The sequence below is a fragment of the Macadamia integrifolia genome, unplaced genomic scaffold (assembly GCF_013358625.1).
Source record: "Macadamia integrifolia cultivar HAES 741 unplaced genomic scaffold, SCU_Mint_v3 scaffold2723, whole genome shotgun sequence".
In the NCBI taxonomy this organism is placed as follows: domain Eukaryota; kingdom Viridiplantae; phylum Streptophyta; class Magnoliopsida; order Proteales; family Proteaceae; genus Macadamia; species Macadamia integrifolia.
Window position 1 is genome coordinate 48960 of NW_024868913.1, and position 18074 is coordinate 67033.

At 36.9% G+C, this 18074-nt stretch overlaps 1 protein-coding gene across 1 annotated transcript; it reads right to left on the bottom strand.

The window, feature by feature from the left end:
• Positions 1-1752: 1752 nt before the first annotated feature.
• Positions 1753-15668, bottom strand: LOC122067122 (transmembrane 9 superfamily member 1-like). The gene is made up of 12 exons (XM_042630968.1): positions 15258-15668; positions 6853-7045; positions 6648-6752; positions 6448-6465; positions 6252-6346; positions 6005-6157; positions 5673-5807; positions 5336-5502; positions 4317-4411; positions 3810-4183; positions 2569-2842; positions 1753-2206 (listed from the first exon to the last, which is right to left on the bottom strand). The coding sequence occupies exons 1-12, from the start codon at positions 15342-15344 to the stop codon at positions 2139-2141; spliced, it is 1764 nt and encodes a 587-aa protein (XP_042486902.1). The 5' UTR covers positions 15345-15668; the 3' UTR covers positions 1753-2138.
• Positions 15669-18074: the final 2406 nt, after the last annotated feature.

The following is an 18074-nucleotide window of genomic DNA, read 5'->3' on the forward strand; positions in this document are numbered from 1 at the left end:
TTGGTGGGGTGGGTGGTGGTGGGTTGGGGTGGTGGGGTTGAAACAGACAGGTCATTGATGCCCTCTCAAAACCCATGAATACTCTCCATGGTGATGTGTACTCCATATCACCATCTTATCTGCATTATTCTTACAGTCCAGACACCGTTCTTGTCTCCGAATCTCTGAATGGGAATAACTATTAAAACTGTTCCTGTTCTATGAAGATGGTTCTCAATTCCAAGAATAAACTCGTGTTCATTGACGGCTCCTTGCCTCGACAAGCCAAAAATTTTCTTGTACATGAAAATGCATGAAAATGAAATTACAGAAGATCATAAAACCATTGGCAGAAGAATGATGTGAGGTGTTCATTTGTCTAATGGATGGTTTCTCCAGAAGTGTCACCCTTGAAAGAATTCTGCTTTATTATTTTTCTCACTAGTTCCCTATGCAAAACCAGCATTTATCACTTTCTGATAGCCAAAAAAAAAAAAGTAAACTCCTTTTTCTGAGACTTTGATTACCTTATATTTCTGAACTGTAGCCTATCATATATTGCACTTTTATCCTTGATCATTAAGATTTGGTGTAGGATATTCTCCCACCAGCTAATCTCTAAGCTGGTTTCGGTAGTCATTTCTATGTGAAAGCTTGTAGCTTATCACAAGGGTTCGTCACATGAATCCTGATGACAAAACCAGCATTTGATTGTTGATCTCTTTTCTTGACTTTCTGCCTCCATCTCACTACAACAATGTTTGGTTGTAAGGGGAATTAAAGGGAAGGAAAGTGAAAATTTTGTACTTAAAAGAGATATATGTAATCATTACCCATGTGACTTTAACATTAACTTCAAATCATTCCATATTTGGTTATAAAATTTTATTTTACTTTCCATCTAAAATCCATTTTTATTTAAAAACTAAAATAAAAATTATATGTAAAATATATCATTACTAAATATGGTTAAAAAATTAAGTAATTTATACAATCAGAGGTAATATGATTATAAACATTTCTTTTTAAAGTATGAAAATTTTACTACATTTCTTTTTAAATTCCAGTTTTAACCAAACGGAGCCTATGGTAATTCCATCATTTCTAAAACCTTTTACTGGGAGCTTTGGTTGAACATCTCCACTTTTGAAACCATATAGATAGCTGTCAAACCTGAATTTCGCTTTTATTAAATTAAAAAACTGGTCTATGGATTGGACATCCCGTGAGGAGAAAGAGGTGGTGTAACAGCCATGGAGTGAATGTTGCAACAGGTTGAACAATTAAGATACCAAAAAAGAGATTTAACGATCAATAAGATGCTAAAATATAAAATTCCATTACCCAATTAGTTATATCTGGCACTAGTCATAAGTTATACATCTCTTTCTTTACCACCCGTTTTAGTTATTTTAGACCTATTCCTAGTTCTTTTAGTTCACTAGAGCTATATCAAATCAACCCTCCATTCTGGAGCACTCAGAAGTCTCCATTGCCCACGTCAAACAACTATATCGCAACTACTCCTAATTTAACTCTACAATTTATTCATTCCTACTTTTCGAATTTTATCACTTTATCTATCTCAACATTTCCATTTCAACCACATACCGAATTTCCACGTCAAATTTAATCATTTACCCTTCTATACATGTCCATGCATCCTCTTGGTAACCCATGAACCTTCTTGGTATTTTATAATTTTTCGATTCTTATTTTGCCAAATGATAAACTAATCTCAGGCTGAAAATTGACATGTAGAAAATTGACATGTAAGCAGGGAACAATGGGTTTAATTGATGGTAGGACAAGGGAAATTTTGAGACCAACGGTCATGTCATAGGACATATAATTTAAAAAGAAAAAAAGGGGGAAAAAAGCTTAACAAAAAGATTTGTCCTAAATTTCTAGAATATGACAATCCCTGCACTTCTGAATTAAAGAGGGCTTTCACTTGCAACAGGGAGAAAGAAGAAAAAATGCAAAGCCTTCCCAAGTCCTGAGACCAAAAAAGGCATCCCTCAAACCCTTTAATTTTCATCTGTATAACAACACAGGGAGTTGATCAGATGACCATGCTTCCTCTTGAACACTTGCGCCTCCGTGAATGAGACTGCAAATCACTATCAGGCCTGCTATCCTCGGAGCATCACCATTCACTAGTCACATTTGATGTTCCTGTAAATCCTCCTCACAAACAAAGTAGAGCCCAGATAACCTACAGCTCCTGCATTCCAAAAGAAAATGATGAATCAGAGAAGCAGTAAAATAGAGAACATGAGAAACATTTCATTAGGACCAAGCAGAACATCATAAACCAAAGAAAAATGCCAAGGTTTATGGCTTTATGCATACTCAAATGCATTGTCAAGGGTTTTAAGATCTTGGAGGTGAAATTTTAACCTCATATGTGTCATAATAACCCTTATACCAACCAACAAAGGTCGACCTGGAATCTATGGGATTTCTCCTCAATTAGGAGATTTTAATGCCCAAAAAGAGTTTATTTACATGAACTAGACAGAAAAAAAGCAATCAGCTAGAAACTTCAAACAAGCAATAAAAGGAAATATGAAGCATAGAACTTACCACACAAGATTCCCAGACCAAGACAAAACATCAGAGTGTATCCAAAATAGAAACTGGTCTGGAAGAAGCCTGACATCTTAGTCTTAACATAATAGTAGTATATAGAGTAGAGGTACACATAAACGGCCGTTGATGCAGCAGAGAAGAACGAAGTCCATTGCCAGTGATAATTCTCAGCATTTAGCAAGAAATATGTCCCCACAATTGTGACACAAACAGTAACAATAATGAGAATCAAGAAGACCAGCAGCATAAAGCCATAGACATAGTACACCTGCCAAGGAAGTAGCATAGTAGAACATGTTAGGTCCAAACTATTCTGCATTTAAATCATGTTAAATTATCACTAGAATCTAGAGTAGAAAAATATACATTCTTGGCATTTTTATATGGAGAAAAGATCCAAGACTTGAAAGGACATCGCTTTCCAAATGACTCAATCAGTGAACCTTGCCATAAATAACACCATAAAGGGGTCCAATTGTTTTTATTTTATTGATATATATATATATCGGGAAAAAGGACTGTCTGCGAGTGTAGGGGCTGCATCCAGACACAGGTGGCGAAATGACCGTCCAACACCCCCCTCCCAATGAAAGGTGGAAATGCTCACCCTACTGATGTTTCCAGGTGTGCTCCCATTGGCCCCCAACCCTGACAGATAACTCTTCCCCATGTATTTTTTTAGATGGATAGACTCGAGGTCTGCTACTGACTTGTGGTGGCCAAGTGCCAAAATAAAGCTTTGAAAATCCAGTTGAAAATTGAAACTTATTGAAAAGGCTAGACGGCTGAAAATACAAGGGGACTATGCCAATATGGGGAGGGTATATCATTGAAAAATAATGAAATTTTATACGCGGCCAATCCAAAGAGATACCCTCTTGACCGTGCAGTCCAGAGAAACAATTGCCTTTTTTTCTTTTTAATGATAACCTCTTGACTCTTTGTGTGTGTGTGTCGTAGTTGATACTGGATTATGTCATAGCTGAAACATCTAAAAGTTGCCTTATACGTTTATCACAAAACACTACATGGTTTTCCAAAAACTATTATCACAGTAATTGCAAAAAAAAATAATTCACCCTATATTAGCATTTCAGATGAACATATATAATACAAAAGTATCTAAACAGGATAGTAATGCAAAGACGAAAAATAAATGAAGGAGATATGGAATCCTGGCTCCAAACATTTCCTTTATCACTGAATTCAAATAAAAAAAATGTAGTAAGATTTACCTTATAATTCCAGAAGGATGTGAACACAAAATACATTTCAATGAAGATGCTGCCAAAGGGAAGTAACCCTCCCATCAGAGATACAACTGATGGTCTGAGATACCATTTCTTCTCAGGGATGGGGCGGGGAATGGTCTTGACACGACAGGGATTGTTTGGAGCACCACTCCAATTTCTTCCAACTACCGTACCAAGAAGTGCCAGAGGGAAGGAGATGAAAGCCCAAATTACAAACACAACCATAATTGTCCCAAAGGGAATGGCAGCTAGGGAACCATAGAATATAGCAATTGTGTTAAGGATGAAGCCAATGCCAAAGCACATAAAGGGGAAAAGCGATGCCGTGAGGATCATCGATTTTATCCAGTTTTTACCTGAGAATATAATTATAAAAAAAAAATAGTTAAACTGCTCAATTCCAATATAGCAAAAAAACGTATTACTAAATCTGACGGAAAGTAGGCAGCCATCCAAAAGAAAACCAACGAAGATGGATGAAAAACATACCACCACTGCGCGAATACAATCCACCAGTCACATAACCCGAAATAAATGATGTAAGAGCATAACATACTATAAAAGTTGTGATAATTGCTCCGCGCCTAAGCCACATGATAACATAGAAGACAATAATTAGGGGGAAAAAAAAACTAATACAATAAAGTGAGCATGAATAAAATTATACTAGGAAGAGACATGACTGGACCAATAAACTAACAAGTTGATCACATAATGTGGCCAGCATAATAGACAGATAAGTATTAAATATATATATATATATATATATAGATACACTCCACTTTGCCTCTTCAATCCTTGCCACACCCAACCCAACCCCCCCCACCCCAAAAAAAAAAAGCCAACCAAGAGACAGCATAAGGGAACAGTTACCCGACACCCTGACCAAAACCAAAGACAACTGAACTTATCCAATGTCTAATCTGCTAAATCTGAGGTTTGTGAAGTTTAAGTACAAAATTTCTCCATGCTCACAGCGTTACTAAGTCCACTAAAAAAATTACTTCTTTTTAAGTAGTATGAATTTATTTATTGCTGCAAGTATAAGACAACCCCTGACGGTACGGTTAAGGAAATTACTTATGATTAAAAAAACTACATGCAGTAAAATGGGATCTTTAAAATTCTAAAAACCTTGTTGGTCAGAAAATGCCCAGTTTAGGTGACCAGATCACTGGGTTCTGGTCAATCCACATGGATCGGGATGGGTCTCCAAGTCTCAGTACTGCAAATATACTATAAAAATCACAAATTGCTTCAGGTTGCCAAGGAGTCAACTGAACCAATTTCAATTCATGGTTGCAGATCGATTTAATATCAGATACAGCCTCAGGGTTGGTTTGAAGCAGGCTAAAGCAGCACCCCCTACGAAGGGAGATACAAAGAAAATAAGGAGGGAGAGAGAGAGAGAATATACAAAATGAAGACATGATATTCTTAAATAGCATATGAAATAATATTAACATAAATAAGGGTATAGTTCACCAAGGTCGGAAATGACAACGTACCCGACGTACAACATTCCAATGATTGCCAATAGGATAACAAGGAGAACAAGCATTGCCAGTTGAGCACCTGTGCCAACAAGAGCAGAAAGTAGAACCAAATTGAGAGGAGGCCGGAAAACATCACCATGGACAAGCTTCCAACCAGACTCCTCACTCACATCCCTTTCCTGGTCATGAAGCATTGGAGGGGGGGAAATTAATCCATGGGTTATTGGCATTTATTACTAAGAATTAGCAAATAAAACCCATCTCAAAAAAAAAAAAAAAAAGAGTATATCCAACAAGCAAAAGAAAGTAGATAAAGCAGATAATCATGTCAAAGTTCAGGTAGTGTTACCAAAGTCTCCAGATCATCATCTTCCCGAGCATATTTTGCATAGTCATTTCTCAGAGTTCGCATTAAAATCATCGACACCAAGCCAGTGAGGAAGATAACCATCATGAAAGAATTGAAAATGGAGAACCAATGAATCTGCACATAGAAAAACAAAATCATTCAACAATCAGAATTCTACTGTAAATGCAAAGAACATGAGAATCCTCGCCCCCAAGCAAAAAAAAAAGAGAGAGAGAAAAGAAAAGATTACCAATACAGCAACTGAACTATAAATAACCAAAATTTCCAGCGACTACATGAAAAAAATGTATCCACCAAGAACCATTATTCACCTGGTGCTCAAAGAAAGGATAGTCCAGATAAATGTCAAAACGCCGAGCAAAAGTGACATTTGTTTGAATCCATCTGACGGAATATGTCATATCCACTGTTTTCCCCACTTCCAAGGGTTTAGGGTTGTCCTGAGTGAGATTAACATGAATAATCTGCAAGGGAAAGTATTTTCTAAAAATTAATGTCAAATTCAGTTCCCAATAAATCCAATAAATGATGAACAAGAAAACTTTAAAAAGCATAAACCTGATCTCCGTTGTACTTGACAATAATATTCTTATGCGTATAAAGTACATGCTTGTTATCATTATTTTTATCAGGATGGAGGTCACCAACAAAACCTGCTCATAAATGATATGAGTTTTATCAGGGATCAATGGAATCAGATAAAAATGAAGGACTAATAAACTGAAAGACTGAATAGAGTAAGAGGAGTTCCTACCCCACAAAGGTAGATCATCTGAAGTTGAATTTGTCAAGAGGAAGATGCAGAGAAAAACAGTCCAATGTAGGAATACAATAGACCAGTAAAACTCATCAGCAACCAAGGAACATAAAGACCAAAAATCCTAACATTCTAATGTACTAAACTTAAACATAAGGTCTTTGGAGTCTCATTGATAGGAAAGGAAGATTACATACCCATGAAGAATTCAAACCAATAAGTATTCTCAATTGCATCCTTAAATTGCTTAACCTTTGCTGCATCAAGTTCAAGTTCACATATGGAAGCCTTATCCACATTTTCTGCCAGAACAAATTTGTCAAATAATGTGGTTCCTACTTCAAATTCCTTAACCATCTTTAGTAGCAAAAAATAACCAAAAAAAAACAATGTATTACGTACTCTGAAACTTTATTTCAATCTGACTGTCGATAAGCTCATTTCCACCAATAACCTCACCAAGGCCTCCCCATTTATGAGCAGCATTGGAACCTGTCTGGCAAAATGGAAGGCTATAGTAGTTGTATGTTTCTTGTGGATTATTATAGGGCCCAACCTTGTTCACCCAAAGGGTCACAGGATCGTCCGGTTGATACTGCAGGCAGAAGACCCAAACTTGTCAGAAAAATCCAAAAGGACGCAAAATTATGCCTATTCATCTCAATAATAACAAGGATGAGTGTAAAGCTCCAGTTGACTGGAAAGCAAGAGCAGTAGTTTGAAGGGATTAATTCTTAATCATGCCTTTTATTTCAGCAAATAGTGATGTCAGAACAGTCTACCATACAAAGGATTAACAGACTACAGTTAAAATTTGATACTGCAAAAACACCATGATATAGAAACAAGGATTAAAGTATCGGTATCGGTCGCCGTATCGGTCGGCCAAAATTAAGATACGTATCGGAGGGTATCGTATCGTATCGGAGATACACTAAGATACGCTAAAGATACGCACATAAATGGATAGGAAACAATTTTTTATATACTTTTGCATAAAAAAATAATTAAAAAAAGTTATATATAACATGTATTACGCATAAACAGTAAATTGAGAGTATCGCACTAAGAATTCAAGGTTTGTAGTTGTCCCATAAATGTAAAATCCTTATTCTCAACCTTAATTTCCACTTTAGTTAGAGAGAAAAATGGTTAGCAGCAACTTTGGAACAAAAACACCTCAAAAAATTATGTTTTTCTAAACAATTACCCATTTTGGTCATTTTATGACCGTATCGGTACGTATCAGTGTATCAGTCGATACACACCAAAACGTACCGATACATACCGATAAGTACATTTCACTTCGATTTTGAATTTTCCATATAGTATCGGTGTGTATCGGTGGTGTATCGATGCGTATCGGTGTGTATCGTAAAATACGTACCGATACATACCGAAACGTTTTACATTTCATGAGTATCGGTCAGTATCGTATTGGTAAGGGCCGATACGGATACGTATTGGCCGATACGGTATGATACGGACCGATACTTTAAACCATGCATAGAAAACACATTTGCTGCTGGATAATAAAAAATTTAAATCTGGGCTTTGAGATAATTATATTTGATATTGTCCAATTCTTCACAATATAAGAGAAAGCAAAACTACAGTGAAAATGTAATGACAAATTAGTTGGAGATCATACTCACGATAACACTTGAATTTAAAGGGAAAAAAAATGTGATGGCAACGCAGCTCATTCAACTGATATCAGGCACGGAGGGTCCACATTTCTAAATTCTTTTATATAAAATATGACATTGTCAAATATACAAATTTAATAGGATTGATGATTCATTAATTAATAATAGATATTATCACCAAAGTATCACCAACAGGCATGGTGAATTTTTCTTTGTACTATGAACTATGGTAAAGATTTTAGTGGAAAAGGAAAGGGGGAGGGAGAGGAATCGAATGAATGCCAACCAACTGGAAATGAGAGGCAACTAGCTCTCTATAAACTAGAAAGTCCTGGGAAAATAAATAAAAAATGAGGAATTATCACTCCCCTCCCCTGAACTTTGGGAAAATATCAAGTTCCCCCACGATTTTTGAATTAATTCACTACCCTCCCCCGAAATCAAAAGATTCTACCACTCGTTACTCCCTGTTAGATTCTGCTGTTAAGTGGGTATTAAATTTTTTTAAAATACCAAAAATGCCCTCTAATAAATCGTTCAAAAGAAGAGAGAAAGAAGAGGACTTCAGTGAGTCCTTCGGTGAGCCCGTCCCTGCTCACCGAGAAAGCCGCTCACCATCGCCACTCACCGAGGCCGCTCACGGAGAAGATCATAGACCTTACTATTGCTTTCGTTCTTGCCCTCCTAGAGTCAGCAACATACCTTAAATCAATTCTGAAGTTTCACGATCTTCTGGCAACATACCCTAAATCGATTCTGAAGTTTCACAATCTTCCTCTGTGTAACCGAAAGTTCAGAATTCAAGCAAAACGAACTGATTTTCCTGCTATAATCAGTTCAAAACCCAAGAAAAGGGGAGAAACTCAATTTCAAAATCTGTGTAGGCACCATTCTTCGTTTCTCTGAGGTCAGTCAGAGTCGAATATCATTACGAAATTTAAAAGAGAAGAAACCAAAAGCGTATAGAAGAAGCAAAGAGAGTTAAGAAGTTGAGTAGTAAATCAATCTCAGGATTTATATTTCAAAATTAACCAAGACATTTGTGGCCACGAGTTGCAATAAACAGAGGTCACAGGTTGAGGTTGGACAGAACCCTACACAAGAACGAACGAACGAGATGCTAACAGAAGTTTGAAGACTTCACTCTTTACTGCATGTATGATAGTTGCGTTTTGATGATTTGATCTTTATTTTGGAAGTGTCTGAATGAATGTGTGTCGTGTGAAAAGAAAAGACCTTCTCGGTAAGCGGCTTTCTCGGTGAGCAACGACAGGCGACGTTGAGCTCTTCTCAGGTAAAAGCACGAAGAAGGACTCGTTGAAGTCCTCTTCTTTCACTCTTCTTTTGAACAATTTATTAGAGGGAATTTTTGGCATTTTAAAAAAATTAATACCCACTTAACAACAGAATCTAACAATGAGTAACGAGTGGTAGAATCTTTTGATTTCATGGGAGGGGAGTGAATTTATTCAAAAACCGTGGAGGAACTTGATATTTCCCCAAAGTTCAGGGGAGGGGAGTGATAATTCCTCATAAAAATATAAATAAGAAGATGGGATGGAAAAGAGAGAAAGAGAGGTCCTCAGTGGCAGCCATAATGGAATCCTGAACCACAAGCCATCCAAAGTATTCCCATTTTTAGCCTAAGGTCCTCAGTGGCAACTCATCTATATTCACTGTTGATGCCAAGCCAATACCTAAGGGTGTCGATTTGGTACCGATAACCAATACCAATATCAATACTGAAACCGACCGTTTAAAATCGTACCATCCAAACCGAAGGAGATAGGTACGGTTTCGGTATGAGAAAAAAAGGGTATCTTTCTCAGTTTGGTACTTTTTCGGTTTTTTAGACCAAAACATTTAATATTTACCTAACCATACCGAATTACTTGTTTTATACCGAATACCTAATTACCAACTACATATATTATATGTCCCACAAAAGGCAAAAAATGGCAAAAGTATCAAATAGATTTGTACCAAATAAAAACCGCATTTATACCAAATAGAAACCATACCAAAATTGTATTTGAACCCAATAGAAACTGTACCAAAATCATACTTGTACCAAATATAAACCGAATTTATACCGAATAGAAACAATATCGAGCCGATTAAGTATTGGCATTGAAAATTTAGAATGTTCTTGGTTTGGTATGGTTTCGGTACCTACTCCCTGTCTTATGTAACGTACCAAAACCATACCAACTGACACCCTTACCAATACCCCGAGGATCATGACCAGCCCTATTGAACAATCAGTGACCAAAGCAAGAAAGTAAGGATCAGTGTAAACAAATATTCTCCAAGAAACCACCAAAGATTATATGAACTGCAGTCTCAACACAGCAACACTAACACCCCCCCACCCCTTCAACAAAAAAGTAGATAAATAAATAAATAATGGAAACAACCTATGAAGACCGCCATCCTCCTACTGATAAAAAATCACACCACTAACCCAAGACCATACAAGCAGAAAATGAAAAGTTTAAATGGTTGGAAAAGAAATATTAAGCCACTACCACTCTTACACTTCCCTCTACCAAATTCTCCACTTAACTACAAAAGGAATCACAGACCATAAAATTCTCCTGAGTCAGAAAAAGGAAGCAAGGAAATGAGATGAAAATGTCATGCCAAACCAAGAAGTAAACCCATGAGTCCATGACACACCAAAGAGTGTGAAAGAGAAGGGAAGCGGATGGACTTGAGGAACATTTCTCTAGCAAGTTCAATGGGAAAAAAGGCAGTCAGCACCACTTCATCTCACACATCACATACCTACTGGCCAAATGGAATTGTTGATGGTTCAAAGCCACTAATCAAGTAAATGCCTATGTGCTTGGACGGATTCTCTTGATCAGGGACAAGATTTGTTAGCCTCTTGGGACTTCAATTCAATGCAAGAGTCAGCTTCCACTTTCGTAATTGGAGTATAAGCATCCAGAGGTTTTGAGAAGAATTCATGAACTAATCAATCTGCCTATTGTAAAATGGTCTTTGATAAAACTACCGCCCCCTCCATACCTTTTTAAATTACTGATACATACAAAATTTCTTATAGATGCAGAAAGAAATACATAATAGGGAAAAAGGGACTGCATTTACTGCCAATATTCAGTACCCATCTACCAGTGAAATACTGTAACCAAGAGTTCTAGACCTAAAAGTTAGCTCAAGTTGTATTAAGGATTAAATCATAGAGCCAACAACAATGACAACTTCAATATTATTACCTTTTCGATGTCACGACTCATTAGTAAGTATTCCTTAACCAAGCAATATCGATCATAGGTAACAGCTGAACAAACACTGAACTTGAAGATTTGGCATATTATGAGAATTTGAGGACTCTAGATAATATGGGATTTAGAAACCAACAAATAATCTCTCCTTCATAAGACAAAAACTCCAATTACTAGAACTCAAAACTAACCAACATTACCACATACATGGATGATGGAACAACCTATATGAATATGTATGTATTAGGCATTGAGGCACCTTGCATAGTGAAACTAATATGCCCCTAGGTTAGAAAGGCAATGTTACATCCAAGCATCATCATATTCAACAAGATTATACACATGCCACACTAAAACGTAAAATGTTTAGTTTGAAGATCATATAATATGATAAGCATGTTTTGAAAAGAAAACATGTTTAGAAGAGTATGACTAAACTCTAAAGCGGATCCTTACTGATTGCCAGCAAAGCTGACACCGTGAAATAGAAATCTTATGAAACTATAATAGCATGATGACACAAAAGAAGACGATGAAGTTGATAAAGAAACTAAGAACAGCATCATCAACCAGTAATACAAAGGAAAAAGCAACAGCAGCATAGCATCTAAATGATGAAACAATACCTGCAAGCTAGGAAACTTAGCAGAGTGGCTTGGAGAGCAATATTTAGAATAGAATATGCTCTCCCCCCCACCCACCCAGTCCACGAAAAAAAAAATCAGATGCCTCCTGAGAATCCTACTTTTATCATAAATAGTAGAGAAAAGGACAAATATGAGAAACTTGATACAATTGGTTTTATCGAGTTACAAAAAGTTTGGATAGGTAATTAGGTATCATACACAAGGGTTAAAACTCGGGATCAATCTCAACCAATACTGATCTGGATCAGACAGATTTACCCCTTCTTTTAAAAAAAAAAAAAAAAAAGGAAAAAAATTACCTTTTTACCCTTAAGAGTGTCGGTATCGGATCGGTCCGACCCAATACTGATCTGATCCAGACAATTCTCACAAATCCTATCCGGAAAATTCTGACCAATCCGATCCAATTTTTAACACCATGATCATACATATTAACAGGATTCTTTGCGGTTAAAGATCCTGTTTGAGATATGGTGGTCGTCCCACTCATGGGTTCAAATCAAAATAGTGTAAGTAGAAAAATTGAATATCAGCCTTATAAATATCCTCACACTTTCTTTGCGGTTAAAGATCCTGTTTGAGATATGGTGGTCGTCCCACTCATGGGTTCAAATCAACATAGTGTAAGTAGAGACTCAAGGGGCTTGGGTTGGACAGGGTAAGGGAAGCTCAGCAAACAAGATTGCCATGCAAGTAAAGTGAGATTAATAAATAATGTAGCAATGAACAATAATCGTCTAAGCATAAAAGCACAAACTCACTCAAGTTTCAAGTGGGAATATGGGTAGGGAACATGGCAGCAACTATGTGTTAAGTTTAGCACAAGTCTATCAAGACATTAAGCAAACTACGTAAACCAAACATGCAAGTAAAGTGAGATTAATGAAAGCACATAAACTCACTCAAGTTTCTTTAGGGAAAATAATAAGTATTGGCTTAAAAAAAGAAAAGGTAGATGTTCAGATTTCAGTGGAGACTAATGGATGTAATGGGAGGCCAATGAATGTAGAACAGAGGGGGTTCTTTACTTACTTCCTTGTTGTATGAGGTCTGAGGAGAAGAGAAGAACTCGAGGTCCTCCAAGATAAAGAGTTGCAGCCCACCCTACTTGATAAAGAATAGCAGTCCCAATTGTTGGAGAAGTTTCAGCAGCAACCCAGTTGGGCGGTTTTCTCGATGGAGATAATCTCTAATGATGGTGAACAATTTTTGCAATAGGGCAGCAGCTACAGGGAAGACAGAAAACAGAAAAGAGGGGTGAAGGTCGAGAAAGGGAGAAGGAGAATGGGAGAGAGAACCGTGAGAGATGAGAAGAGGGAGAGGGCAGCGAGAGAGAATTCGTAGGGGGATTTGGGGGTGCTGTTTTGCCTTCAATAATCTTCATTTATTTTTTAGAACATTGGCCAATGGCCTTACATAAATAAGAGACTAATTACTAGACAGAAAAGATTATTCTAGGAATGCTATTTCATAAACAAAGAAACTTTCTAAAAAGAAATCAATAGGATAATTACTTAGTTTCTTAATTAACTTAAAGACTCAAATAAACAAAATCCTAGGAAATAAAACTACTAAACTATCAGATTTGGTGGGGGGCCACACAATCTTGGCAAAATTTGGAAGGAGAGGACTCGATCCAGCGCTGGAAAGGCTGGATCGAGCCTTCCTTTCTTCTTCTTCCTTCTTCTAATCCTCCAACCACAATGAAGGTTGGGTCTTCTTCTTTCTTTTGTTGTACGTCTTGATGTCCCCATCAAGATGTCTACAATGTAAAAGAGAAATAAATTACTGATAAGAGAGAGGAAAAGAAACCACAAAGAACCCTGAACTATGACAACTCAGTCAATTATCAAAGTGAAAAAAAAATATTTCTTGGTTCAGTGCACTGCCTTAATGACGCCACCGCGGGGGGGGGGGGGGGGGGGGGGAGGAGTTAAAAGGATGGATCAAATTCTGTTTAACTCATTATGACAGTCTATCAACCAATGACTTTGGTTTTCAAATGGTTGAACAATCCAGTAAAATATAACCAATTTGTGTCACGAAATTTAATGTTGAGATTCATATCTAGATAGCTTCTGCATGCATATGCCATGCCATTATACTCCCAGTGATAACATTTCATCATCAACCACTCCCCTCCCCAAAAAAAAAATACATCAACAAATGAAAAAATTCTCAGAATGCACTGAGCATAGCATCCACGTTTAGAATTTTTCTGAAAACTTTACTAAGAATTGGATTAACATCTCAACACTAAAAGACTAACAAGCAGTGTAAAACTGAAATCACAGACAAATGGAGTGCATCAAACCCAACAAACCTGGATCCCACAGTCAAACAACGGTTAAAACCTAAAACTACAAACCACAGGCAACAGAACCCAGAGAATGGTTGCATTTCTCTTCAAGTCAACATCTTTTCTAATCCTTGAAGCAAAAATGATATATAACCCAGAAAAAGGTATCTAGTTCAAAGCAACAAAGTAAGCCATAGAAATTCCTATAAGCTACAAAGTACTCCGATTAGCAACAGAAAATTCACATAAGGATCTGAGAAACAATCCACAAAGTGAATCCAACGCCATTTAATAAGGGATCCACAATAAATTTCCCAACCTAAGAAATCAAACCATAAACCCCCCATTTCCAATCAGAGATTCAACTCAAGAAAGAAAGATAACAAACACCATTTCCAATCTGACCCCGCCAATTATAATCCCCGTTCCATAATCGCCATTTAATAAGGGATCCACAATAAATTTCCCAACCTAAGAAATCAAACCACAAACCCCCCATTTCCAATCAGAGATTCAACTCAAGAAAGAAAGATAACAAACACCATTTCCAATCTGACCCCGCCAATTATAATCCCCGTTCCTTAATCAAACAACACCACTGAGTTCAATTCCCCAACTAAGACCTCACATTAGTCCCAAACACAAAGAACCACATCAGAAGCTCCAAACACCACCAAGTGTCGCCAAGCTGCAACCTTGAACCAGCCCGTTGAAGAGCACTTAAGATCGTCTGAACCCAGTTGAACAATTAATAGAATGCCCAGAAATCAACCAAAAAAAAAAAAAAATGGCAGAAATTCAAGCCTTCCAACATGAAGGACTCCGCAGATCTAATGCAATGGAAAACCAAGTGTGGAAATACCAATTCAAACCAAAAGATCCACGACCCATGACGGGAATTTCCTCAGAGAGAGATATTTAGGGTTAAAGTGGAGGTGGTAAGTCAAGTCTTCAACATTACCTTGTGATCAGACTCGGAAGCGAAAACCAGAGAGACGACGAGAAGGAAAACGACTAAAAGAGACAAGGATCGAACGGTGGGAAGCATCTCTGAGGCGGTCCGATCTAAACAGTGGTAAGGTCCTTCTTGCTTCCTTCTGCTTCGTTTCTTCTCCTATTTGTTTCTTCGCTTCCGTTCTTCCCTTCTTCTGTGGTGGGTAGTCAGTGGTCTCGAGCGCGCGTGGAAGAGGAGAGAGAGAGAGAGAGAGAGACCCTGATTTTACTCGCTCTTAATTTTCTGATCTTGGTATGAGAGAATGTATTACTATTACTTATTCTGGTATCTACTTTCAAGTTTCCTTCTGAAGAAAATGGTGAAAACGCTGTGGGTTTTGGTTTATTTCCATTTTCATTTGGGTTGGTGCTTGACTGCTTGGTTTCTACTTTCCATCTGAGTTGGTCATCGGTACTTGGCAGACTATAGACCAGAGGGAGCAAATAAATAATAAAATAATCAAATCAACATTAATAGTATTTTTTTATTTTTTTTTGGTGAATCACATGATGATATACAATTAACTTCAAAAAAATTCAGTTATTAGTTTTAGGGATTGTGTCTGACCGATAGCGTGGCTCCTATGCTTACACGAGATTTAATGAACGTTCAATATATGGGGGTAAGAGAGTTCATTTTATATGGAGAATGAGAGAGACGGACGCAATAATGCAAGTATGGGAGTCATGACCATTGGTAACATCAAGATAACAAAGGAGAATAGCATTTTCAAATTCGTCAATAGAAAGTAAGAGTTTGTTGATAGAATACGAGTCTTATCATATAATCACATCATCTTAATGAATTGTTTCAATTTTGATGATATTTTCTGCCCATGAGCATGACCTACACTAGCACCCATCCGTTGAAATCTTGGATCAATCTCTTACCTTCCCCAATAGGGGTAGAGATATCATTTCATGGGGGAGAGAGATAGATTAATACAAGGGATGCTAACATAGGCCACACTCAATGATTGAAAACATTTTTCCCATTTATATTTACATTAGACAATTGACTTAAAATGTAAAATAAGATACAACTAAAAAGTAAAAGAAAAAATATTGCCATGCCGCCGCTGTGTAGTTTTTTTTCTCACATAATTTGCTTATTATTTTTCTCACATAATCTGAAAATGTGGGTTTTATATAAATAATATTTTTTCCATGACAGTCATTGGTGTCGCACGTAGATTCCTCCCCATACTAGCAATGTGGGGAACCTTCTCCCAAAGTACAATTATCAAATGAAGAATGTTCTCTGTGAGGAAACATGGCTCCTTCGTCTCTCCACATGCCCCTTTTGATTCAATCTAAAATGAGTGGAAGGTCATTTTACAAGAATGAAGAGAGACATAGACACAAAGGTATAGACTTGGGAGTCACATTTCTAGATGGGAAATGTTTTGTATTCCAATGGGCCAATCCCAGAACCATCTCACATACTAAACAATCAAAAAATTAAGACTTGATTAACAGTTTTGGGCACTCAAATTTTAGGTATTTTTTTATAATAACGACATAACTTGGTTCCAATTTTTTAACAGTTCTAGGTCTTCATAGTCTCAAAACCTCAATTATGTGGTTTCTTTTTTATTTTTTGGCTAACTAGGAACCTCTTAAGCTTATTTGGCTTTATGATTCAAGCCTAAGGATAAACCTCAATTACATGCAACCACACCTAATCCGTGTAACAAATCAGTCATAAGGAGACAAAGTAGAAACATATGTTAACACACAGCACTTTTGACACAATCATTAATTTTTCTTTGTAATTAAAACATAACATTTATGTAAATTGTAACTAATACGTATTACTAATTCTAAATACGTAAATATGCATCTTAAATGGGTCCTAACAGTTTCGGCTTCAACAGAGGCCCATTCCAGAACCGTCCTATCTCATTTATTAATAAGATCGGTTCCAAGACGTTCCTGTTCCAAATTGACCCTTAGTGAGCCTTGGTTATCTTCAATTAGACCTCTTGAGTTTCGGCCAGCTAATGGATTAGATCTAGTTCAATAATTTTATTATAATTGAGGCCCAAGCCTAGTCTACTAGATGATCAAGGTTGGCCCAATTCAGCTGAGAGATATTGCTTTAACACTAGGACATAGCTGACTTGTAAGGGTTGTCGTTAATGGATTAGATCTACTTTAATAATTTAATATGCACATGATGGATAATGGGGACCACCCCATTAGGGTAATTTTAGCAAAAAAGAAAAAGGGTCATGTACAATTTTAGTTCATAATTATATTTTGTTTACTCAGTAATGATAATTGATAAAATAACAATAAAAAAAGGCAGAGGTTAGTTATGGCGTCAGTTTTTTTAAAGTTAGCGGCTCAACCAATGGAAGGACTGAGATAGAAGGGGTATATAATTCATTTCCGAAGGAAGGAGGAGAGATATAGATAAAATTCTGAGTATACCGGTGGCATACTCAGCCCTTTTCCTAAAATATAAAACAAATATTTATAACTTGGTTCAGGATTTAAATTTGTTTCATATGCCATATGCACATGGATCTATGGAGGCTCCAATACATTTTACCCTTTGGAATTACACCAAACTGTTTTTTTGCTCATCCACTTGTCATCTTTAATTGGAGTTTTCATCAACACTCAAAGGAGCATGGATGCAACACCATGGAGGCTTGCTTGACTTTGGACAGATCTTTCAAGAACATGTTGGCTGGCTTCTAAGGAAAAATGATCAATTTTGGCCATGGGAATGGTTTCTTATTTTCTTAGACCTCCGCAGCCACCACATCGGTGCAGT

Bases quoted from the DNA above. Each gene is read 5' to 3' on its own strand.
- LOC122067122 (XM_042630968.1), bottom strand. From the start codon at position 15,344: ATGCTTCCCACCGTTCGATCCTTGTCTCTTTTAGTCGTTTTCCTTCTC. The intron at 6,753-6,852 runs GTACGTAATACA...TTGTTCTGGCAG, and splicing joins GATTGAAATAAAGTTTCAGA to AAAATGTGGATAAGGCTTCC. The intron at 5,808-6,004 runs GTGAATAATGGT...TTCTATGTGCAG, and splicing joins ATCCTTTCTTTGAGCACCAG to ATTCATTGGTTCTCCATTTT.